Raw genomic sequence first — 25,795 nt, 5'->3', positions numbered from 1 at the left:
CTGGGAAAGATTGAAGGCAAAAGGAGAAGGGGGAGGCAGAGGATGAGATGGTTGGATATCATCACCAACTCAATGGACGTGAATTTGAGCAAACTCCGGGAGACAATGGAGAACAGAGGAGTCTGGTGGGCTCCAGTCCATGGGGTCGCAAAGACCCGAACATGACTGAGCAACTAAACAACAACAATATGGGCAATAACGCTCCATAGTGATCTTATGCACTTCTGTCAGGAAGCACCTGGTACCTCTGTTTGTCTCTTTTCTTATGAAGTTGGCAACCATTGATAAGCCCTTATTTCACTTGGGTTTGCCAAATGCTTTTATATCTGTCATCCTTCTTCATCTATTAGCTGAATTTTTTTTTTTTCCCTCATTTTTGCAACAAGCTTTTATTACTTTTTTGAAATACTTCTTTAAAGAGAACTCCCCCAATCAACTATTTGGTTTCCCTGAGGTACAGCTTGTATAGGAACAACAGTTGCTTGATTAGAACCCCTCTGATTTCTTCTTAATAAAACTATATAAATGTGGGCCTCCATGCCTTAGATTTTAAATGCCTTCCAGTGAGAGATTCTGCTCTGACAGGACATTTATAAATGCATAAGTCTCAGAATAAATTTTTTCTAATGGCCTCTGATGTTTTTCTCCTGCTTATACCCCTCTAGTTTGACTAGGTTCTCCAGAAAGCTGTGTGCTAAAGAGCTCAGAAAACACTTGAGTGATTCCTTAGGGATGGACTTGCTAAGTTGCCAATTAATATTGGGTTGACCAAAGAGTTGGTTCAGGTTTTTCCATAAGATGTTACAGTGAAACCTGAAGGGAAATTTTGGCCAACTCAGTATTTCTTGACCCAGGCCTGAAAATAGGAGAGGAAATTACATTCCCATTAGCTGGGAATGGTTTTATAGCCCTTTCATGGTACTATACGAGCATATCGTCTTCATTTATCTTATCTATCCAAGCACTGTTCTAAGTCAGATACAATCAGTATGTTAAATAACCAGGGAAGTCCCATATCCTATTTTATTTTCTCAAAGTCCTTATACCTGTCTGATCTTTTCCTGTTTACTTGTTTTGGTAAACATCATGGTAGGAGGGTGAGGAAGATCCCCTGGAGAAGGAAATGGCAACCCACTCCAGTACTCTTGTCTGGAGAATTCCATGGATGGAGGAGCGGAACAGGCTGCAGTCCATGGAATCACAAAGAGTCGGACACAACTGTGCAACTAACTTTCAGTGGTAGGTGGGAGCCATCTCTCCTACTTGCCATTCTTTCCCTGGCACCTAAAACAGTGCCTGGCATGTACTAGGTGCTCAATAAACATTCATTGGATGAATTCTTGGAGGCATGCTCATAGGCAAGGAACTTGTGCTGGAAAAGCAGTGGTGTGAGACGAAGAGGGACAGGTGAGTGAGGGTTACACCAGGGAGGCTATTAGTTGCCAAACTGAGTGTGGATATTATTCTCTGGGGGAATGGAGTGTCTGTCCTCAATGATGGTTTTCCAATAGAGGAGAGGCATGATCAGTGTTTAAGGAAGTTTGATTGGGCAGCCATGTGTAAATCACATTCCAGAGGGAAAAATGAAAAGCATTGCCTCAATGCATGATATCAAGGGCTTAGTGTCTGGCCCATAGTAGCTCTCCAGTAGATGACTGTTAATCACCAAGCACTGTGGCAGGCACTGGGAGATACAGAACAAAAAGGCAAGACCATTAAACCTTCTTTCTACCTCAAAAGAATTCTTCCTAAACCCTACTGTCACATTCCTCCCCTCCCTAACCTTTTTAAACAATTTTGTTTTCTATGTCTGTGAAGACTCACTATATTTTAAAAAACTATTTTATTTATTTATTTGGCTGTGTTGAAGCCAAATAAATAGTTGCAGCACAAGGAATCTTCACTGGGTCATGGGAATCTTTCGATTCGGCACACAGATTCTCTCTAGTTGTGGTGCAGGGAGGGGGTCAATAGCTCAGCAGCACATGGGATCTTAGTTCCCCAACCAGGGGTCAAACCTGTGTTACCTGCCTTGCAAAGTGGGATTCTTAACCACTGGACTACCAGGGAAGTCCCCCTCTCCTTTTTGTCAAACTTCCATTAATATGTATCATATTCTCAGGGCTATCATGTCCAGGCTCTTTTAATTGAGCATCTCACCTCCACGATACCTTTGGCTTAGATTTCTCTTTCCCCCTCTTTCCTGTATTTTGCTGGTGCTGAGTCATGGAACTTGTCTCCACACTGCCCCCCATCTTTTTAATTGTAAAAGCACCATGTGCTTTTTGTAAAATTCTCCAAACAGTACAGAAGCGCCCACAGTAAAAAAAAAAAAAGAAAGAAAAAAGGAAAATGCCTCGATTTTTCCTTATTCCTTGCCACAATGTCACTCCCCAGAATTCACCCCTGTAATCATCTGGCATCCCAAATCTTGTTCCTCGCTCCTGTTTTCCATCCGCATTCCAGCCTCTAAACTAAAGAGATGGTTTTTCATCTGTTCTCAGTGATATTTCCCTTCAGTTCAACTAAAATAATACCAAAAATTTATTGAGTGCTATACACCAAGTATCAATAACCTCAGCTATGCAGATGATACCACCCTTATGGCAGAAAGTGAAGAAGAGCTAAAGAGCCTCTTGATGAAAGTGAAAGAGGAGAGTGAACAAGTTGGCTTAAAGCTCAACATTCAGAAAACTAAGATCATGGCATCTGGTCCCATCATTTCATGGCAAATAGATAGGGAAACAATGGAAACAGCGGCAGACTTTATTTTTGGGGGGTCCAGAATCACTGCAGATGGTGACTGCAGCCATGAAATTAAAACACACCTGCTCCTTGGAAGGAAAGTTATGACCAACCTAGACCAACAAAGGTCTGTCTAGTCAAGGCTATGGTTTTTCCAGTGGTCATGTATGGTTGTGAAAGTTGGACTATAAAGAAAGCTGAGTGCCAAAAAAATGATGCTTTTGAACTGTGGTGTTGGAGAACACTCTTGAGAGTCTCTTGGACTGTAAGGAGATCCAACCAGTCCATCCTAAAGGAAATCAGTCCTGGGTGTTCATCGGAAGGACTGATGTTAAAGCTGAAACTCCAATACTGTGGCCACCTGATGAGAAGAGTTGACTCATTGAAAAAGACCCTGATGCTGGGAAAGATTGATGGCGGGAGGAGAAGGGGATGACAGAGGATGAGATGCTTGGATGGCATGACTGACTCAATGGACATGAGTTTGAGTAGGCTCCGGGAGTTGGTAATGGACAGGGAAGTCTGGCATGCTGCAGTCCATGGGGTAACAAAGAATTGGACATGACTGAGCGACTGAACTGATACACCAAGTCCTACACCAGATACAAGAGGTATAAAGACAAAACAATGAAAGAATTCCACATTTAAAAAGCTGTTACACTTGGGCAAGTTACTCTCTGATCCTCATTTCTTTACCTGTAAAGTGGGGATAAGCCTTTATGGGGTCGATGAGGATTAATGAGATGATACATAGCAAACTCTTTGTATAGTACCTGGTATGTTGTGTGTGTTCTGTAAATGTCGATAACAACAATGATAATGATCTCATCTTTACTTTGTAGGAGTTTATAGTTTAAAGAGGAAATTCAAAGAATAAGAATTATGGAGGTGAAGAGGGGCTTCCCTGGTTGGTCCAGTGATAAAGAATTCACCTTTCAATGCAGGGGATGCAGGTTCAATCCTTGGTCAGGGAACTAAGATTCCACATGTCACAGGGCAACCAAGCCTGCAACTGAAACTACAGAGTCTGCATGTGAGGACCCAGCACAGCCAAAAAAAAAAAAAGAAGAAGAAGGAGAAAAATATTGTTGGAAAGTGGGAGGCAGGCAGTTTAAATGAAATTAAAAGGTAGAGGTAGAGAGCTGGGAGACTAAAAAGTGATAGCTTGGCCTCAACCTCTAAGAGTATTTCTCAAAGCATGAGTCGAAAACTACCTGCATTCCTCCTACTGAGGTGCTTGTTTAAAATGCAGATTTAGTGGCCCCACCTCCAGCAAATATGGTAAATTCACACAGTGGAATTGTTGAATACATCTGGACAAATAAATAAACTATAGTTGTATCTATTAACATAGATAGGCCTCAATAACTCAATATTGAGAGGGAAAAATAAGATGCAGAAAATACATATAGTAAGGACCAAAATACAATACAGATTAAAACAGACAAAACCAAATACTATATTGCTTAAGCAATAAGCACAAACTGTCATGAAAAACAAAGGGTTTATTAATATAAAATTCAAAGTAGAGGTTAATTGGAATGGGGAAGAAGGATTCTCAGGTTTTTTTTTTCTATTTCTTAAGCTGGATGCTAAGCACAAATATTCTTTTAATCATAGAATTATAATTCTTTAATTTCCTAGTGGTCCAATGGTTAAAACTTCACCTCCTAAAGCAGGTGGTTAGGTCCCATCTCTGGTCAGGGCGCTAAGATCCCACATGCCTAGCGGCTGAAAAACCAAAACAAAACAAAAGCAATATCGTAACAATTTCAATAAAGACTTAAAAAAATGGTCCACATTTTAAAAAATCTTTAAAAAATCAATTAATATGCATTGTTTATATACTCTTGACTTTTAATTTATAAGATATTTCACAAGAGAAAAAAAAAGCAAATAGGAAAACAATACTCTTCCACAAACAAATCTTTTCCACTTAAATCTCATAGAGATGAGTTACACTAAGAAGAGATAAAAAAAAAGACAGTCCAGATGTCTGAGTCCGGACACCAACCAGGTCAATCTCCTCCATTTATTCTAAATCACACACTCACACTTTGTCACTTTTCCTTCAGCTAAAAAACAAACCCTCCCTTTATGTACATCAATTAGTGCAAACAAGCATTCAGAAGATTACAGGCTTACCCTCCTATAAACAGCCAAACTCAGACCCTCTGTTTGAATGGAGGATGACCTGCTATATTAATAATGCTCTTGAGAACATCCTTATTTTTTCCTTTCAGAAAAAAAAAAATTTCCACATTTTGGATTATTTCCACAGGGTGTGAACACTTTTACAGCTCTCGTTGCTAGCTGCCAAATCGTTTTCTGAGTGAATTGTACCAATTTACAATGCTACCAGTCATAAATGACTGCTAGTTTCACCACACCCTCATCTTCAAAAAACACTTTTGCTAATATAATAGACATGATCCTTACATATTGTTTTAATTTGTATTTCTTTATCAGTGAAATTAAACATTTTTTCCAATGTCAGCTTCTTTATTTCTTCTGTTGTCATTTGTTTATTTAGGATATAGGATCAGAATCAAAGAACTCCACTATTTGACTTTCAGGAAGTTACTTTTTTCCTGTTCCCTTCCCCTCCCTGCTTTATTATTTTTTAAATGTTCATTTTAGAAATATCAGAAAATAGAATTCAGCAAACAAGAAAGGTAAAATCAGCTGCTACTCCACCTACCAGTGATAACCACTACTGTTAATTGGATATCCTTTTAACTTCTTCTCTAACAACCTAAACTTTCTGAGCATTTTCCCCCACTTATAAAATGGGAATACTTGTCTCTCAAGTTGATAATTAAATGAGCTGGTGTAGGCGAAAGTGATTTATAAGGTACAGGATGTTTTATAATTACAAGTTGCTGTGCTTATGATATAAAACACCCTTTATCGTGCCAAATAGAACAGTGGTATTTTGTTCCCTGGATGTAGCCTGCCGGAACATCCTTCCCTCTAGAATGACTTTCTGCTCAATTCTTCTGAATAAACAAGCATCCACTTTAACAAAACAATAACTTTATTTATTTATTTTTGGTTGCTCTGGGTCTTCATTGCTGTGCTCACGCTCTAGTTCCAGAGAGCGGGGACTGCTCACTAGTTGTAGGGTGAAGGCTTCTGTTTGCGATGGGTTTTCTTGTTGCAAAGCACAGGCCCTGGGGCGGGCGGGCTTCAGGAGTTGCTGCAATGTGGGCTCAGTAGTTGGGGCCCACAGGCTTAGTTGCTCCACGGCATGTGGGATCCTCCCAGACCAGGGACGGAACTTGTGTGTCCCATACTGGAAGGTAGATTCTTTACCACTGAGCCACCAGGGAAGCCCCACTTATTATTTTTTTTTTAAATTAGTATGTAAGCTGTACAAAAGGGTAAATTCCCTGGTGGTCCCGTGGTTAGGACTCAGCCCTTTCATTCCGTGGACTGGGGTTCCATCCCTGGTCAGGGAACTAAGATCCTGCAAGCCATGTCGTGGCATAGCAAAAAAAAAAAGAAAAATGGTATACAAAAGTTACAAAGAGGAGAGGAAAGAACAACTGTGTACCTGCCCTTTGGCTTAAGAAATTAAAAAAAAAAAAAAAAGGAAAGAAGATTTTACCACTACACTTAAACGTTCCTGTGACTTCCTCCCCAGTTACAGCCTTTCTCCAATCCATATTCTATGCTCCTTAATTTGGTATTTCTCACTCCTGTGCCTTTGTATTTATTGATGCCCTCTGTCTCTCTAGATATATTTATAAGGAGATACTGATATATATCCCTAAGCAATGTATACTACTGGTTTGCATAAACTTGTTTATGTTGTATATAAATGAGTAGCAAGGTTAAAAATTCTGTACCTCCCCTCCCCCGATGTTCTGTTTGTGAGATTTTCCATGTTGAACTTAATTAGTTTCCTTACTTTAACATTCAGTATATAATTATACCACATTCACCTGTTTTCCTGACGATAGCTATCGGGTCATTTCTGGTTTTTGCTGTCACAGGTATTTCTGCCTATTTTGGGTACATCTCCTTGTGTATTTTGCAATATGTAGGAGTTTCTCTGGGTATACACACCTGGAAGTGAGATCCTGAGGTCACAGGGTGAGTGCATCTTTACCTGGATGTTGCCAAATTATTCTCCAAAGTGACTGTACTAATTTCCACCATCACCACCAGGGTGTAAATATTACCTTTACTATTTTTTCTTGTTGGCCCTGAGTTTTAGAGACTTTTGAATTTTTCAAGTCTGATAGGTGTGAAATAACATCTCATTGTGGTTTTAATATGCACTTTCCTGATTAGTCTTGAAGTTGAACAACTTCTATGAGTTTATTGGCTGTTCAGTGAATTCTGTGTTCATAAAGCATCTATTCTTTAAATTCCTTTTAAAACACTCCCTCTCCAGGAAATATTTCCACATCTCTGCCATCAAGCAGGTGGAATCTCCATAACCCTTTCTATTGTATGTCTTGGGTTTCACTCACTTTTTTATTTTACCTTGTACTCTGTTTTGTGTACCCGTCTAAAGGGCAGAGCCTATGTTTAACTCAACTTTATGACCTCATTAGTACCTAGTACAACATTTCATAAAACTTTATTGAATCAAATCATTCCTCCCCTGCTTATAAAATCTTAGTTGCCTATTGTCTACAGGAGAGAGTTGAATCTCCCTAGTGGAGCATGTAAGATCCTTACATGGGCTCTGAAAACAACTTTCCTTCCTGACTCTCCTCTTGGGATGACCATGCCATCTGCCCCAGATTCTGGATTCTTCATCCACAATGAGGTCCCAGTACTCAAATGTCTGGCTTCTCTCCTCGCAGTCAGGATGCAACGTCGATCCCATCTGTTTTAACTGCACGTCAGATTACTAAATAGAAAAATGTAGGGATCCTGAAATTAAAAGCTTGCTTTTACTGATGAGCAGGAGTTTTGCCCTGAATATGTCATTTGTGTACTATGTGTATATATATTTCTTTATCCAGGTGATTTAGGCTCAACTGAAGAAAACCCAAAGCACTTAACTTCAAGTTAACTTAAGTCCAAACCTGGACACAGCCTGCCCTACCTCTTCAGAGTCAAAGGCATATCACAAACAGAATATATGAATACATGTCCAATCCACATCGTATCTCCCCAAATGATTCAATTTAATTCAGCAAATACTTATTATACACCTATGACATCCAGGCCCAGTCCAAGGTGCTAGGGATATAGATATAGACACAACAGTTCTCTCAAGGAATACATAAGTTAGCTGAAGGAGACCGACATACAGACACACATTTTCAATACAAAGAAGAACATGGGAGCCACAGAAGGGCTGTCTATTTTTTTTTGACTGCACTGGGTCTTAGTTGTCCCACATGGCATCTCTTTTTTTGACTGCATTGGGCCTTCACTACTTCATGTGGATTTGCTCTAGTTGTGGCAAACAGGGGCTACTGTTTAGGTGCCGTGTGCGGGCTTCTCGTTGCTGTGGCTTCTCCCGTTGTGGAGCACGGGCTCTAGAGTGCACGGTCTCAGGAGTGTGTGCACGGGCTGAGTTGTCCCGCATGCAGAACCTTCCTGGAGCAGGGATTGAACCTGTGTCCCCTGCATAGGCGGGCTGATTCTTTACCACTGAGCCACCAGGGAAGTCCTAAAGGGACTATGTTGAGAGTCAAGGAAGACTCCTTGGAGGAAGTGTCACTTAGAGCAATTGATATATGAATAAATAGATGACTGCAAGGCAGGGTCTTAAAATTAAACTTTCTTTAAGTTCCCTGTATGAATTCTGCTGAACTCCCCTAGTGACTCAGTGGTAAAATCTTAACCACTGGACTGCTGGGGAAGTCCCTCCTCTTCCTTAGATTGGAGAATTCTTCTATAGTTGACCCTTGAACAACTCATGGGGCTTCCCTGGTGGCTCAGCTGGTTAGAAAACTCACCTGTCAATGCAGGAAACATAAGAGACGTGGGTTTGATCCCTGGGTCAGGAAGATGCCCTACAGAAAAAAGGGCAACTCACTTCAGTATTCTTGCTTGGAGAATTTCATGGACAGAGGAGCCTGGTGGGCTACAGTTTATAGGGTCGAAAGGAGTCCGACGCAACTGAGTGAGCATACACGCACACACACACATATTCACAGTTCCTCAGCATCTGAGGATTCAGTCAACCACCAACCATGTAGTTCTGTAGTATTTACTGTTGAAAAATACTTGCATCTTAGTGAATCTGTGCAGTTTAAACCCATGCTGTTCAAGGATCAGTTATAGTTCTTGCCTCATAGGCCTGTCGCAAAGATCAAAAAGATAGTGCACAAAACATCTAGAAGTGGACCTGGAGGACATTCATCACAAGTTAGCTATTGTTACTAGTAATGCACTGTTATCCTTGTAGATGTTTAAGAAGCTTGCCACGAGGGAAACCAGCTCATGCAGGCTTATCTCAGCATCCAGGCCCATGAGGGAGTCTGGTGTTCTTTGCCCCATTTACCCCTCTTCTCTCCACAGTTTGGTCTAGCTACCTCCTGAACAGATGGATCCTAATACGTTTCTTGATAGTCCTTGTATTGTCCTTTGTCAATAGCCTGGAGACTGCAGTAATGCCTTGTGGCTTATTTTAAGCCCAGTTAGGAAGTCAGTGTCCCAACTCCTTGCTGTGCTGACTTTCTGGCTTTCCTTCTGCAAATTCTGAGCCTGTCGTGGTCAGCTGTCCCTAGACCAGGACATGGATGTTCAGAAATGTTTGCTGAAAGGTTTCCAGAGGCAATTAGGCATGCACAAGAACTGAATGAACACCTTCTCATTGACAGGCTGTCTATCATCTGTGAGCTGGTGTTGAATGGTGATTTGTCAGAGATTTTAGAATCTGAAAGACTTAGGCTTGATTTCTCATCCTGATTCTTATGACCTTGAGCAAAATACCTCACCTCTTTGTGCCTATTTCTCATTTATAAAAATGAGAATAATTATATTTTTTTCATAGGGTTATTGTGAGGATTAAATGAGACAGTAAAGCACCTAGCATGTTTCGGAACATGGTAAATAGTTGGTGAGTGAAGTGAAAGTGTTAGTCTCTCAGTTGTGTCTGACTCTGTGGCCCCACGGACTGTAGTCCGCCAGTCTCCTCTGTCCCTGGGATTCTCCAGACAAGAATACTGGAGTGGGTAGCTGTTCCCTTCTTCAGGGCATCTTCCCCACCCAGGGATCGAACCCAAACCTCCCACATCGCAGGCAGATTCTTTTAAACAGATAGTTAAAAAAATTTTGCTCCTTTCTGAAAAGCTGTGAGGTTGAAGATGTGTCAAAAGTCAAAATACCTGACAGGAGATATGCCCAGACACAAAGTCTGGAATATCTAAATACTTGAAGTGCAAGGCAACTAGGTTTTCTTCCAATGAAGAAGTAAAGGAGAGTTAAATAGTGATAGATAACACTTATGGTTTAAAAAAATATTTATTCATTTATTTGGCTGCACCGGGTTGTGATTGTGGCATACAGCATCCTTAGTTGCAGCATATGGGATCTAGTTCCCTGACCAAGGACTGAACCCAGACCCCCTGCATAGCGAGCACTGTCTCAGCCACTGGACCATCAGGGAAGTCCTTAACTTAAATCTTAAACTTAAGGTTTAATGAAGATGAAAACTGACTTTTGATAGAGACCCACTTCATGGTATTCTGTAATTTGCTGTGCTGACCCCTTTGTTCTACTCTAGTCTTAGGTTACTTACCCAAGTTGTTCAGTCTATAGGAAGACAGAGAAATGAGTTCAGAGATTGCATAGATCAAATGGAATACTCACTTTTATTATTGGTTATAGCTGCTCAAGGAGAAGGCAATGGCACCCCACTCCAGTACTCTTGCCTGGAAAATCCCATGGACAGAGGAGCCTGGTAGGCTGCAGTCCATGGGGTCGCTGGGAGTCGAACACGACTGAGCGACTTCACTTTCACTTTTCACTTTCATGCATTGGAGAAGGAAATGGCAACCCACTCCAGTGTTCTTGCCTGGAGAATCCCAGGGACGGCAGAGCCTGGTGGGCTGCTGTCTATGGGGTCGCACAGAGTTGGACACGACTGAAGGGACTTAGCATAGCTGCTCAAAAGACTCATTATGGAGATGATCTTGTAAGAGAGGAACAGGGTGCCCAACTAGCTCATAGTTCTTTTAATGCAAAATTTTATCATCAGTATATTTGGCAATACAACTTGTGAACCACTTTATTCCCCTCGCCGTACATGCAAGTGTCCTAGGTCATATGTATTAGTTTTCTACTGAATTCTGAGCAAGCTTGACTGGATTTTTTACTCAAGACTTATAAGACCAAAGTAAGAATGTTTACTGGACTGGGCTCTTACTTTGAGTGTTTGGGGAAGAATCTATTCCCAAGCTCAGTTAAGTCGTCTACAGAATCAAAATTCTTGGGTTTATAGATCTGAAGTCCCTGTTTCCTTTGCTGACTGTTAGTCTGAGGTCACTCTCAGTGCCTCAAGGCTTTTTTCAGGTCCTTCCCATGTGGCCCCAACCATCTTTAAAACTGGCAATGGCCCATCAGATTCTTTCTGTGCTTTGAATCTCTTTGACTTCTGCTACCAGCTAAAGAAACTCTATTTTTAAAGGGCTCATGTGATTACCTGGATAATCTCCCTACCTTAAGATCAACTGATTAGTAACCCTTCATTACGTCAGCAAGAGCCCTTCAAAACAATCCCTAGATTAATGTATGAATGGGTAACCAAGGGCAGAATCTTGGGCACTGACTTTAGAATTCCTTAACCTTTGACCTTTAAGAGTATTGAAAAGCTATAGCCTCAGATTTTCCAGTCTCTTGTAAAAGAAGCAATCTGCATCCAAGCCCTATATGTATTCATACAAGAAAAGGAACCGAAGCAGTAAAAAATGTTGCTATCTAACCTAAGGAATCCATCCTTCTGGAAATTTTCTATATGAACTATGTAAAAAGCAAATCTTAAAATTCCAACTGTTAAGTATGCTGCATTTGTTGACAATTCACACTGAGTTTATTTACCCAAATTTCTGTCTTTGAGAAGATAATGATCTGTCTGGGAAGATTGACAGGTAAATAACATTGTGATCTATGAGTTAAGTGCTATAATAGAGCCATGTAAAAGTACACACTTCTTGGAACTGAAGACATTTTTTACAACTTAAAAATTATTTTGATTAAACATTAAAAAGAAAATAAAGTCAGATTTCCTTCATCACAGCATATTATATAGGATATAGTGTTAAATGATAGAAGTATAATTTAAAATAATATACTCATTAATATAAAATAAAATAGAAATAAATTTAAATTAAACTTAAATAAAAAAGAAAACAAAACCTCTTTTATGCCTATACATACATACATACAATCACTATGCCTATACATACAGAACATTTGGGAAAAAGTTCACACATTCGATTTGAATTGGTTCTTTTGAATCATGAAGTTTGTCTGAAGTCATCTGTGAATGATGACTGAAGAAGGGACCTACTCATGGGGAATACGTGTAACTCTATGGCTGATTCATATCAATGTATGACAAAACCCACTGGAAAAAAAATAATAAAAAAAAAAAAAAAAGAAGGGACCTACTCAAATTCAATGCATTATTTCTATCACAGTTTGGAATATCTCGAAGACCATCCATTTCATTTAAGAGATTTTTGCAGGAATAAAATTTCTGGTAGCAAAGGCTATCCATGGAACTAATATTTAGTTCTCAACTTATATTTTTAAAGAAGAGGAATTAGTTTTTCAATATCTAGGGCCTTGTACCTCATTCACTGGAACTGAAGACATTTTTAATTATCTTCTAACAGTTTTTTGGGACATTGAGAATATCTTATCAAATGTATATGATTTTAAAAAATTGATTGACAATAGAGTATATTTATCACTGGTATTTAGGCTTCCCTAGTGGCTCAGACAGTACAGCATCTGCCCACAATGCAGGAGACCTGCGTTTGATTCCTGGGTTGGGAAGATCCCCTGGAGAAGGAAATGGCAACCCACTCTAGTACCCTTGCCTGGAAAATCCCACGGATGGAGGAGCCTGGTAGGCTACAGTCCATGGGGTTGCAAAGAGTTGGACATGATTGAGTGACTTCACTTTTCACTTAATCACCAGGATTACTTACTAGCTCTTCTCTAAATCAAAGTTGGAGTCAAACTTTTTGTGAAAAGTCTAACTCTATTTGGATCCACTTAGCCATTCCTAAGTCAACAACTGTGGCTCAGATGGTAAAGAGTCTGCCTGCAATGCAGGAGACCTAGGTTCCATCCCTGGGTTGGAAGATCCCCTGGAGAAGGGAATGGTTATGTACTCCAGTATTCTTGCCTGGTGAATTCCATGGACAGAGGAGTCTGACAGGACTCCTGTCAGACAGGACAGGTTACAAAGAGTCAGACATGACTGAGCGACTTTCACTTTCACTTTAGTCATCATCAAGCATGAATCTGTCATCAGTTCCAGCTCTGAAAGTTCTCTCTCCTTTTCTGAGAAATTAGCTAAATTAACACATGTGCAATAACAATTATGGTACTTTCCCATCAACTTCTTTACCTGGCAGCTGGCTAGTTTCTTTTAATACTGATTGTAAGGCTGTCTGATTTCAGAAGTATTAAAATGTGAAAAAAATTGGGACTTCTTTTTTTTTTGAAGACATGCAGTTTCTAAGTGCTATGGGAAATAAACGAGGAAGTGATTAATTTTGCTTGGGGAAGAGGTGACAGTTGAGTTGAGTCTGGGAAGTTGAGCAGGAGTTTCTCAGGCAGATAAGAGGCTAAAAGCTATCCAAAGTCAAGCGAAATCTCTATTATAGTGTTTATCTGAACCTATTCTGTTAATATTGCTCCACTCCCATGAGTCTGTAAATTCCTTGAGGTCATGAACCAATTCTGTCTCCAAAACAGCCCATTAGCTCATTTTTGGGGTCATTTAATTATTGTTTACTTATTCTTTTCATATTTACTAACTTTATTCATATATATACTTACTGAAAAAATAATATTATGAGTAGCTTGTTGTAGAACTCTTGGTAAGTACACAGAGGCAAATAAATCCCACACAAATCTGTTGTAAATCCCCATTTGGAGAAACCACTGTTATTATATTGCTTCAGGCCTTTTTAAAAAATTCATATGTACATATGATCTATCTACCTATACTTTTAAAGCAAAAGTGGTATGTTTATTAGTTCATAATGTTATTTTTACTTAACCATCATATTAAAAATATTGATCACTATTTGCCTACCCATTAAAGGAAATAATGTCAACTCATAGTTTTCTACTCTTAATCGACTTGATCTCATGACCCCAGCTGATTGAACTAAAGGCTTGGCATCTGACCCAAGGACAGCCCACCTCTAGGTGGTCAGAGACATGCTCATGGGGTGAAAAGATGAACTGGGCCAATCAGATGTCCCTGGATCATGGAATTGGGCAACCGACATCCTCAGTGGAGCTGATGATGTAAGGACACCATGGCCTTGCATCAAATAGAGGTTAGAGTTGTGAGGGAGCAGAAAAAATTAGAATGGAGGAAGCTGGTTGTCAGAGAGAGAGGAGGGTAGAATAGGCCTGTGGCAAAAACCAAGATGCCCAGACGGACAGAGCCATGCCATCAGGCTTCTGTTAGTCCTATTTTTTCCTTGCTCCAGTGTTCTAGTCTATACATGTTTATTATAAATACTTCCCTTTCAGTCTTCTTTCCTCTAAAGATAATAAAGTGGGTTTTTTGAGTTCCCTGGTGGTCCAGTGGTTAGGACTCAGTGCTTCTATGGCAAGGGGCATGGGTTCGATCCCTTGGGGGGGTGGGTACTAAAAGCCCACATGACATGAGGCAAGGCCAAAAACAAGAAACAAAGAAAAAAAAACAATGGGTGTCTATTTCTTCAAGTCTGACCGGAACGATAAATCATTACTTATGGCTGTATAGCATTCCATTGTGTGGAGCTGCCATTACTAAGTATAAACCAAGCAAACAGAAACAACCTAGTGATGGGCATTTAAGACTTTTCCAATAAGCATCTTCATCATCAAATTTTTTCACGTTAAAAAATAACTTTGCTACAATATATTCCAAGAAGTGAAATTCCTTGTTTGAAGGATGGCTGTGTAACCACAAAGTTGGACTGCCCAATCAGCAGTGCATGAGAAAGGTTGCTTTTTCACCCTCTTGCCAATAGGATCAATTAGGTACTGATGAATCTATTTGCAGGGCAGGAAGAGATGCAGGCAGACTTGTGGACACAGCAGAGGAAGAAGATAGTGGGATGAATTGAGAGGGTGGCATTGAAACATATAACCATGTGTAAAATAGACAGCTAGTGGGAAGTTGTATAACACAGGGAGCTCAACCTGGTGCTATGTGACAACTTAGAGGGGTGCGATGGGATAAGGGGTGGGACGGAGGTTCAAGAGGGAGGGGACATATGTATACTTAGGGCTGGTTCATGTTGTTATATGGCAGAAACCAACACAACACTGTAAAGCAATTATCCTCCAATTAAAAATAAATTAAAAAAAAAGAAAACGTTGGTACTCTGATGTCAGTTATGACCATAATGTACATTTCCCTGAATTTGTTTTCATTGAACAGGCATGTGGATTCTGTCATTAAACAGACCTGAACTTGAGTTCCAGTTCTGCCTGTTGCTGTGTGGCTTCAGTTGAATTACTTAGTTCTCCATTTTCTCATCTTTAAATTGTTGAGATAATATTTCTTTGTTAGGATTATTATAAGGTTCAGATGAGGAAATAAATATAGCATACAAAGTCCAGTAAAGCCTCAGTACATTTCATTTATTTACTTAAGAAGAATGACAATTTGTGACAATTAGATAAAAGCTATTTTAGATATTTGAAATTCAGTGGGATATGAGCTTAAATATTTAATACCTGTTGGAACTGTATAGTTCAAAACTTCCCTGGTAGTCCAGTGCTTGAGACTTCTCCTTCCAAAGCAGAGGGTGGGGGAGCTAAGATTCTGTATGCCTCCGGGCCAAAAAAAAAAAAAAAAAAGCAAAACATAAAACAGAAGCAATATTGTAACAAATTCAATAAAGACTTTAAAAATGGTCCACATCAAAAACATCTTTTAAAAAAGTGATTTTTAAGAAAGAACTAATTTCTGGGGAGGGAGGATCGGGATGGGGAACACATGTAAATCCATGGCTGACTCATGTCAATGTATGGCAAACACCACTACAATATTCTAAAGTAATTAGCCTCCAACTATTAAAAATAAATGAAAAAAAAAAGAACTAATTTCTGAATTTGTAACAAATTAAACCTTTGGCCATTTTTTTTTTTAATGGAGGTATTCTGTACTTACAGTTTATCAAGTATCTCATTTTAATATTTTAAAGGAAGAATGGGTAAAATGAAAGTTGCTAGAGCAAAAAGTCTGGAGTCAGGTTGTGAAGTGGCTTATTTGGCATGCTAAGGAACTTGGACTATATCCTGAAGAAAGTATTAGGAAAAGACCATAATAAGGAAGAATACGACCGCATTTGCAGTTTAGAAAGAATAGGCAAGTCACTGCAGGGACTTGGCTGGCAGAGTGGAGAACAGAGATGATGTAATCACAGTGGAGACAGAGACAAAAGCAAGACACTTCAGAAATAATACCAACTGCACATAAGACATGAGACAAGGAGTCTGGTGTGTCCTGACTGTGAACTGAGCACTACTGATAGCAGTTATTCCCTGAAGTTTGGATCTGCTAGGGTTGGAAAAACTGGACTTTAGTAGATCTCCTGGTGATCACTGGGATCTTCTGTGAAACTTAGATGTAATATTGTGAACTCTTTTCAAATGTGAGTTTTAAACATCCTGAGCAATTTCATTCTGTGTTTGAAAATATAATTCCTATCTGTCTGGAAAAGTAGTTTAATATGGAGGAGTTATATACTGCATCATTGTAAGAGAAGAAAAAACTATTGTGATTTTATTTTGTGGATTGTGTCCTCAGATTTCATAATTAAATCTTAATGTTTAAACTAAAGCATACCTGTGTTCAGAGCATGAGTTCTCTTAATGGAAGGTCACAACGGCTACCAGAGCTTGTGATAGTGCCCAGAGCTCCTGGCTGGATTTCAAGCAGGAGCCCCACTATCTGTGGACTAGCCTTTATACTAGATTTATCTTTTAAATCAGGCACCCAAATAGTTAATATTTTCAATAAGTCTTCAAAAAAGAGAGGTTGAGTCCTTGGGACTGAATTTTTAAATTATATTTCATAAATCCAGATAATCTTAATCTTATAGTTATATCAGACTTTTTGTCAATTAACAGTGCCTAATCCTGCCAATGTAGGAGATGCCTCCTAGGATCCTGGGTGGGGAAGATCCCATGGAGGAGGAAATGAAAACCCACTCCAGTATTTTTGCCTGGAGAATTCCATGGACAGGGGAGCCTGGTAGGCTACAGTCCATAGGGTCACAAAGAGTGGGACAAGCCTGAGCGACTGGGCATACACAATAGGGGTTATAACAGGAGCAAGGTCAGGTTCGACCCTAAGTGTCTGCGGGATTCATAGTTTAAAATGTCCACTACGCAGCCGAAAATACTGAACTGGGGCTTCTAGGAAGTCTGGTCTGAGATACATGTTTATGACTCCTCAGCAATTTAAGGTGAACGTGCATAAAGTTATTCAGAAAAAATATGGGCAAAGAAAAAACTGAAGAGAGCTGAGGACAGAATTCCATTGCATACCAATATTTTAAGGGCAGGCCACAAGTTGCAAGCAGAGGAGGCACTCCTAAAAAGGTAGAGTCCCCTAAAAGGAAGAACTTGCAAAAAACAGTGGCAATGAATCTAGGGGAAAGGAAATCTGGATAAACACAACACTCCGGCTTTAGCATCCACTTCTCAGATATTAGAGGGGTTAAGCAGTTCAACTCCAGCGATAGCTGGCGAATCTGGAAGACCTGACGAAATCTGGGAGAAGTCTCGACTGCCAGTATGTGCGGCCCCTTAGGGCAGTTTGGGTCCTGCATGTGTCCACAGGAACACACTGGGCCACTTCAAAGGAGGCCTTCCTTGAGTCTTTTGGTGCAGAAGAATTTGGTTAGGCGGTAAGGGGAGCGGAAGATGCCCATGTTTTTTGTGTCAGGCTACAGACACTGGCGGCATTTTGATAAGTGGCGCGGATAGGGCGGCGGCCGGCGAGGGCAAAGATCCAAGGCCCGGGCGGGTCTTCTCAGTCGAGAGGAGCTGCCAGCGAGAAGGGCTGGCGGGCAGGCTCCGCCTTCTTCCTTCCGCCTCCAGAGGGCGTTGTGGGTGCAGGGAGGGGGCCAGGAGCGGAGCCGGGAGGCTCAGGCTCCGCCTCCTTCCGCCCTCTCCTGTCGGCCCGGCAGGGCGGGGACGCTGGGGCGGGGACGCTGGGGCGGGGACGCTGGGGCGGGGACGCTGGGGCGGGGCCCGCGGGTGGGGCCGGCGGCGCGGGGCGGAGCCTCGGGGACCAGGGCAGCCCGCTCACTGTGCAGTAGCTGCCGCCGCCGCCGCCCGCGCCTCCAAGGTCTCGCCGCTTCCTGAGCAGAGACCCGGGCTCGGCCGCCATGTCCTCCGCGGACGAGGTTGACGGACTGGGCGTGGCTCGGCCGCATTATGGCTGTGAGTGTGGGCTTCGCTGTGCGGGGGTCCCGGGGCGGGCTCGCCGTCTCCCCGGCGCCGTTTTCCCGGGAGGCTGGCCGGGCGGGTGGGGCAGGGCGGCTGTGGGCCGTGCGGACCCGGAAGAGCCGGTGCGACGGGGTGGCGGGTGGCGAGGCCCCCAGCCCGCGCCCCCTCGGTGTCCGAGGCGGCGGGGAGGACCCCGGCCGCCCCCACTCCTGGTCCCGGGCGCTGCGGCCGGAGGGCCCCACCCAGCGCCTCTCGCCGCCCAGCTCGACCGAGATTGGGGAGACGGCCTAGGGTGAGGTGGCAAGAGGACGGTGCAGGGCGTGTCCCGGGAACCGGAGCCCCGAGACGCGGGCTCTGCTCGGGCTTCGCGGGAAGGCGCTGCCCGAGCGCTGCCTGCGGGTACATCCAGGGTCCAAACCTGCCCCGCCCCAGGCTAGCTGAGAGGTGCGGCCCTGGGCAAGTCACTTCAGCTTTCTCGGGCTTAGTTCCCTCGACAGGATTTCAAAAGTGAAGACACAAAAAGAAAAAAAGAAACATACCTCTGACTTCCTCATTTTCCGAATCTCATTTTCTGTCCCTGTCCTGGGACATCACTGAACTGCAGGTGGAATAGTTACCGCTGGCCAAAGGAGGGCCTTTTGGAGTCTTGAGGTTTCCGATTTTATTTGATATTCTGAGAATAGTGTTTTTGGCTAATTTCACTCGACAGTTTTGTGCGAAGTATTATGTCAAATTTGTGATGTTAAAGCTGAGTAAGACCAGACCCTGCTTTCAAAGAACGTTTTAATCAGGGAGGCAGACAGGTGTAACTATCTAATGTTAATAAGGAGGGGTCGAGATAAATATGTCATGTGAACCAACCAGGCTTAAAAGGTAATGTGGATGAAGAGGAGGGGTTTGGGGAAGGCAGTAGGAGCACAGATGGGACATATAAACACAGCCTTGCAGGATGCTGTGCATTGTGACAGGGCAGGGTGGGGCAAGACATGAAGGTGAAGCGGAAGAGCGTGAACTAAGTTAGGGAAGAGAAGAGCGCTGTGTGTGTTGGCTCCTGAGTTGTGTGGAGTACACAGTGGTGGGGGGCAGGGGAAAGAGTTACCAAAAGTAGTTGCGGCTAAATTGAGAAAGGCATTGAATGCCAGCCCCAGCACTTAGGCATTTTTTCTGTATCCTGGATGCCTATAAAGGAAGCAGGTTGCTTTGAAGTTAATCTTAGGGGCTTTTGATACAGACCACCTGGGTTTGAATATAGGCCCCCATCATTTATTAGCCTTGGGGCAAAGATCACCCAGCCTCAATTTCCTCATTTGTAAATCATTTGATAATCACAGGATTGTTGTGGGGCTTCCATGGGAGAATGCATGTAAAATACACAGTACAATTATTGCCACTTAGGTCTCAATGATTGCTGGCTTTAGTGATTAATAAAAAAGTGAAAAAGCATGAAGTGCTCTGGATTGAGAGTCTGGCAGAGAGATCAGCACAAATTTGGACCAAAATCTCAAGTGATATAGTACATATAGTACATGTTCATAATATTGGGGGTATCCCAGGTTGCTCATCAGTAAAGAATCCACATGCCACTGTAGGAGACGTGAGTTCAATCCCTGGGTCAGGAAGATCCCCTGGAGAAGGAAATAGCAACTGACTGACTTCAGTATTATTGCCTGAAGAATCCCATGGATAGAGGAGGCTAGCGGGCTGTAGTCCCTGAGGTTGAAAGAGTTGGACACAAGTTAGCAACTGAACAACTGTAACAACTGTACAATATGTTATTGTACTTAAAAGTACAATAACATAATATTGTACTTTTAAGTAATACTAAGATGAATATATAACAATCGAAAAATGGTTCCTATCTGAGGAAAGTCATTATATTACACCTGGCTATCCACACGTTACCCTAACTCTCCAGGTGACCAGCAGGAATTTGATGCTGTGGCATTCTTTCATCGCTCAGGAAGGGTTACAGGGTCTTGCGCTTACATTCTTTCTTTTATGTTTTAGCTGTTCTGGATAATGAGAGACTTACTGCAGAGGAGATGGATGAGAGGAGACGTCAGAATGTGGCCTACGAATACCTTTGTCATTTGGAAGAAGCAAAGAGGTAAAGATTGGCTGGAGAGAAGATTGGGAGAAAGGAGCTGATACTGTGGGGACAAAGATAAAAGTCTCATTGAGTATGTTGTAGGTGTAGTCAGGCAGGTCGTTTGAAGGAATAAGTATAGCTAGGATATTTTTTTCATAGGCGCAAGTAGCCTTGATTTGTAGTTTATCATGAAACAGTCTGAGGGACACTTTGTTCATTCTCTTCAGTTGTGTCCAGTGGGCACTTATATATACTGAAGAATTTCTAGGTTTGTGTTGTTCAGTTTTATGCTTATGGTGCATGTTTTGGGCACTACCAGCTATATAGGAGGAAAGCATTTTTAAGTTTCAAGTTTGGGGCCTTAATGTTTCACTGGTTATTTACTGATTTTGCTTTATATGTGAATTGGGTCCGTTTTCCCCTTGGTAGTGCTCTGGGTGTATCTCCATCCATTTGGCAATATTCAAAGACTGTTTACCAAAGGCAGTGTCATTTGCTTTCTTTGTGAAGTTAATGTGCAACTGATGTTTTCCATTTCAGATGCTCCAAGACCTTGTGGTTTTAGAGTGTCGATTTACTATCAGTAGTTCATTTCTTTTGTTCTGGTGCTTGGTTTTTTTTTTTTTTTTTTTTTACAAGATTGCGGGATAGATAGATGTAATTACAGATCATGTATCCTATAAGTGAGCTTTGGTGGAAAAGGCCAGCAAGGGAAAATGAGAGGTTTTGTGGTTAAAGTCTAATGAAAATCCAGAATTTTTCAAAGGGTGCTAATAAACAAGTTTTTTTGTCTTGTTTTGCGTTTTTAATTTTGAAAATTTTAAAACACTACAGGAAAGTCCAGAGAACAATACAGCAAACATCATGTATTCCAAAACTAGCAAATGTCAGTCCTTCAGATAGTTCCCCTTGCTCTAAAAAGGCACAGTTGGAGTCCCCTTTGTGTTCCTCCCTGATCCCATTCTCCTTCTTTCTATTCCTGGGGTTACCTCTAATATGCATTTGATGCATCTTCTTGAATCTGGGCTTCTTTTCTGAGCTTAAAGCCCTTGCATGAGACTAGGGGAGCGGAGAGGGGATTAATGATGATATTTAGGTGGAGAGAATGGTAATAACACTTGTTTTTCTAAATGGAAGGTTAAATGGAAGGAGGTGAATACGTTATTAGGAAGGAGAATGTTTCTCATGCAGAGTTTGTAAGGAACAAAAGCATTAAGTCCTCTGTTACTCAAATTATGGACTAGATCTAATTTTGGAAGGTAAAGAATTTGAAAGCTGTAGCTGATATGAAAGACCACCTTGTGCTCTGTGAAGACTTGGTGTCTTTGTTGAGGTGACCTGTGGATGAGAGAAGGGCCCCAGCCTATCTTCCTTCCCCTGTCTAAAACATTTCTGCTTTTAATATTGGATTTGCACAGTAAAATTCCATTTTTAAAAGAGGGTATTTTAGTTAACATTCCCTTGCGACCACTAATCCAGTTCCACTATTATTATTTTTTAATTTGGCCATGCTTGTGGCTTGAGTGATCTTGGTTCCCCGATGAGGGATCAAAATTGCACCCTTGGCAGTGAAAGCTTGGAGTCTTAACCCTTGAACTGCCCAGGGAAGTCCCCAGTTCAGCTTATCTAGTTCAGCCATCTCATTTCAGTAAGGAAACTGAGGTCTGAATGTCCATGGTCAGGTGCAGTTTTCTTGATTGAAGAATAGTTTCTATCATTTTAAACAGTGGTTTTTAACCAGCTGTGTACCTCAGAATTGTCAGGGGAGCTTAAGAAATGTGACTATTTGAACTTTACCACAGAGATTCTGGTTTATTAGATCTGGGCTAGAAGGTCCAGATAACTATATATTTTAAAAACTCCTGATGGTTCTGATTGGGCTTTCCTAGTGACTCAGTGGTAAAGAATCCAACTGCCAATGCAGGAGACGTAGTTTCAATCCCTGGCTCGGGAAGATCCCTCTGGAGAAGGAAATAGCTCTAGTATTCTTGCCTGGAGAATCCCATGGACAGAGGAGACTGGCGGGCTATAGTCCCTGTGATCGCAGAGAGTCAGACACGACCTGGTGACTAAACAACAACAGCAAAATGGTTCTCATGGTCCCCCCTAGTAGAGAAATGAGATTGAAAATCACATTTTAGAACTCTCCCTTACACTAGATTACGATAGCCTGACTAGGATGGTATTCTTTATCACATTTTCTTCTTCAAGTGCTGCGCTAGGAAGGCATTTCATTTCCCTCTACTCCAGAGCATGTTTTTTTCTGGCAGGTGTTTTTTTTTTTTTTTTTTTTCTTGAATAAAAAAGGCTCCCATTTCCTTTAAAATCCATCCAGGAGCCATGATCTCCTGGGACGTTTTTCAGTTGGGTGCTTCTGCATACTTAGGGAGTGATTAAGGCGGTGAGACATTTGAGACAGTCTTGATTTTTCATGCTTTTGGCTATAGAGGAGAGCATAATAGTGGCTTTTTGTCCTTGTACACTCTGCGCTTTGGCCCCACATTGAGGAAATGTGCCTGGTTTATTTTATGGAGGCAGTTACAGGAGATCTGGATGCAGTAGTTTTTGTTGTTTAAAGCTTTGATTAGATTATCAACTTCGGAAGCACCTCTTTAGACTTTACACCGAAAGAGGGCTAGGACAAGAAGCCTGGGGATGTTGTGCAGAGAAAAGGAGACTGGGATACCTGCTGGCCACCCATTGAGGCTGCTGCCACCCCTAGAGTGTCCGAGGTGTGCCACAGGCAGATCACACGCTCTTCCTTATTAGCTGCAGCTTCAGTTATTAGCAGCGGTAGCGTCTCCTGCCCTGGTGAGCTGGGCTGTATGTGCCTTGTGTGCTGCCCAGGTACCTCTGGCACAAGTCCTTTTTGCCTCTTTGGATTGGCCCCATCCTGTTTCCTTCATAACCTCTGCCCCTCCCAGTTTGGAGGAGTCCCAATGTCTGGAATTTACGCCCACTCCAAGGCCAGGAAGAAAGATCAGAGAGATCCAGGGGAGAAAAGGTTCCCCTCTTCAGTTCTATTTATAACGCTGCTGCCCCTCCGTCTAGTAGCCCCACCTTATGGCACAGTGGCCCCGTTGTCTATCCCGGGGCTCTGTGCTGTCTGCTGTGGGAAGAGAGGAGAGCGTGTGGAGGGAGAGAGCATGTAAACAGGGAGTGTAAGTGAGAGTATGTGTGGAGAATAAGTGAGAGCGTGTTGTGAGCTTAACCTGAAAGGTTAAGTGGGAAAGTTTGGGAGTGATTCTCTACAAGTGTACACTCTGGGCATGGTTGGGAAACAGAAACTACAGAGATTCTGCTTTCCTTTAGTTTCAGTACGGAAATTAAGTTAGTGTTCTAATGCAGTGTCATCGAGTTTTATGCTGAGGGCTACAGAGCAGACCGAGGGCTTTTTATTAAGTGAGACTTCTTACATTCTGTATTTATGCTTAAATATGGGCTCGTTTTTATCCTATTGCCTGTTCTGAATGGGCTTTACATTTGTTTTGGCTTAGCAGCAGTTGTACAGTAGAGATAAAGAGCATTTTTCACTCAGTTGAAGGAGGTGAGATTTAAATATATGAGATGTGGTAAGTGTTCAGTAACAGAAAGATCAGAAGGTTCAGGTGAAAAGAACTGAGAAGGGAATGTAATATTCTGCAGGGGAGGAGAAGGAATGAGTAGGACTAAAAATGGGAGGAGATCCAGTTAGGTTTAAGGTCACAGGAAGGAGGCTAATTCCAGCATTTCCCCAAGTTTGACAGTTTAGGATTCCTTCTTTCAGAGGCTTGCCCATACACCCTTCTGAGCCCATCATGGGTCTCCTTCCTCTTGCTTAAGTCAGGGAGCAGAGCAACTCCTCCCCCCGCTCCCCCAAAGTGGGGAAAGTGAAGGCTGTGCCTGGTTGGAGACTCTCAAAAACCATGTGATGTTAACAAGAGTGTAACACTAAATAGAAGCACTTTACCTTCTGTAATTTAGGGGCGTTGAAAAAGTATCTTGCAAAGAAATCAGTCCTTGAGAACAAATTCTCTTTTGTATGTATGTGTGTCTTTGTTGCTGGCATTGAATATTTTCCAGATCTCCTTTCCTGTAAGTGGGATCAGAATTCTAGTTACATCTGGATGTATCTAGGCTGGCACACTGCGATCATGAAAAGAGAAATTAAAGGCGTTTAACTGGAAGCTTGCCCACCAGCTTGGAGAATTCCCTTAGGGAGGAATATCACTTAGAGATTGGGGAGGGTAATTTTTAGATTGACCCAAGCTCTCCTTTCACAGATGAGAAAACAAATTTAATTGTTTGATGAGGCCCAGTGTGACTAAGGGGACACAATAAATGTAGCTTTGTAGTGGTACTTTCGAAGTACAAGCTGGATGCATTCATGTGTTTATGATTATCAAGGAGGAGTATGGGGTGGGATTTGTTCTTAAAATGGTGACATAGATGAAAGTCTCATTTTTTCTGAAACTTACCTAGTGCAACTGCCTTGGACAGACTCCATGGTAAGAAGTATGTTGCTGTTTAAAAGTGATAAAACTGATTCAAACTAAGAGTGCTTTTTCACATTGTTACAATGTTACAAATCAGCAGATATGTTCCCAGCTAGGCCACATAAACCTTGCCTACAGTGTAGCTGAGCCATTTAGTAAATTTACAATTTGAGAAATGTGGACAGTAATCTGGTATAAATTAGGCAGTCTACTAGTTATTAGCTGTTGTGATTACTAAGAAGAGTCATATGACCATAGTCTCATAATACTTATAATTAAGTAAAACACATTTTTAAAAGCCTGAATAAAGCATCTTTGAAAATCTTGACTGTTGAAATACTCAAAGTGTGAAGAATGAGGACTTTCAGTTTTGGCAGGTGTGAGTCTGATTCTGGTCTTGCAAGTTTCTTAACCTTGGGGGACAGAGCCCAAGTTTGCACTTTGCAGAATGCTGTGCACTTTAGGGGGTTGAGTGAGTGTTACGTGCCTGGCACAGTGTCTGAAGTACAGTAGGAACTCAATAGATGTATTCTTTATCCTGGTCCTTGGGGAAAAGCAGATTTAATATGAAGACGCTGAGGCATTCATAAACTTTCCCGGGGAATTTTATTGGTACTTTCAGGATTCTCAAGGTTGGTAGCTCTAGTTTTTTCTCTTCATTCTTAAGCTGTTGTCTGAAAGAACAAGGGGATACTTCTAGGTATTGGAGGGTGTGAGAAGACTTTTCCTTTTTACATAATGCTTTTCCATATACCTAAAATGCTTTTTGAAGGCAGTGGCAACCCACTCCAGTGTTCTTGCCTGGAGAATCCCAGGGACGGGGGAGCCTAGTAGGCTGCCTTCTATGGGGTCGCACAGAGTCGGAGAC

At 41.8% G+C, this 25,795-nt stretch overlaps 1 protein-coding gene across 2 annotated transcripts in view; it reads left to right on the top strand.

Annotated features, from left to right (window-relative positions):
• IQGAP1 (IQ motif containing GTPase activating protein 1) overlaps nucleotides 1-25,795 on the top strand; it is a 129,294-nt gene that overhangs the window by 10,770 nt on the left and 92,729 nt on the right. The window contains exons 1-2 of one of the 2 annotated variants that reach the window (XM_065906374.1): nucleotides 18,211-18,357; nucleotides 20,371-20,470. In XM_065906374.1, the coding sequence (XP_065762446.1) occupies nucleotides 18,303-18,357; nucleotides 20,371-20,470 (155 nt within the window). In that variant the 5' untranslated portion in view covers nucleotides 18,211-18,302. Of the gene's footprint in view, nucleotides 1-18,210; nucleotides 18,358-20,370; nucleotides 20,471-25,795 lie in introns of those variants that run through there. The other variant, XM_065906373.1, reaches the window with a different exon arrangement.

This window comes from Muntiacus reevesi, chromosome 15 (genome assembly GCF_963930625.1).
Source record: "Muntiacus reevesi chromosome 15, mMunRee1.1, whole genome shotgun sequence".
Classification (NCBI taxonomy): Eukaryota; Metazoa; Chordata; class Mammalia; order Artiodactyla; family Cervidae; genus Muntiacus; species Muntiacus reevesi.
This window is presented reverse-complemented; position numbering and strand designations above follow the sequence as displayed.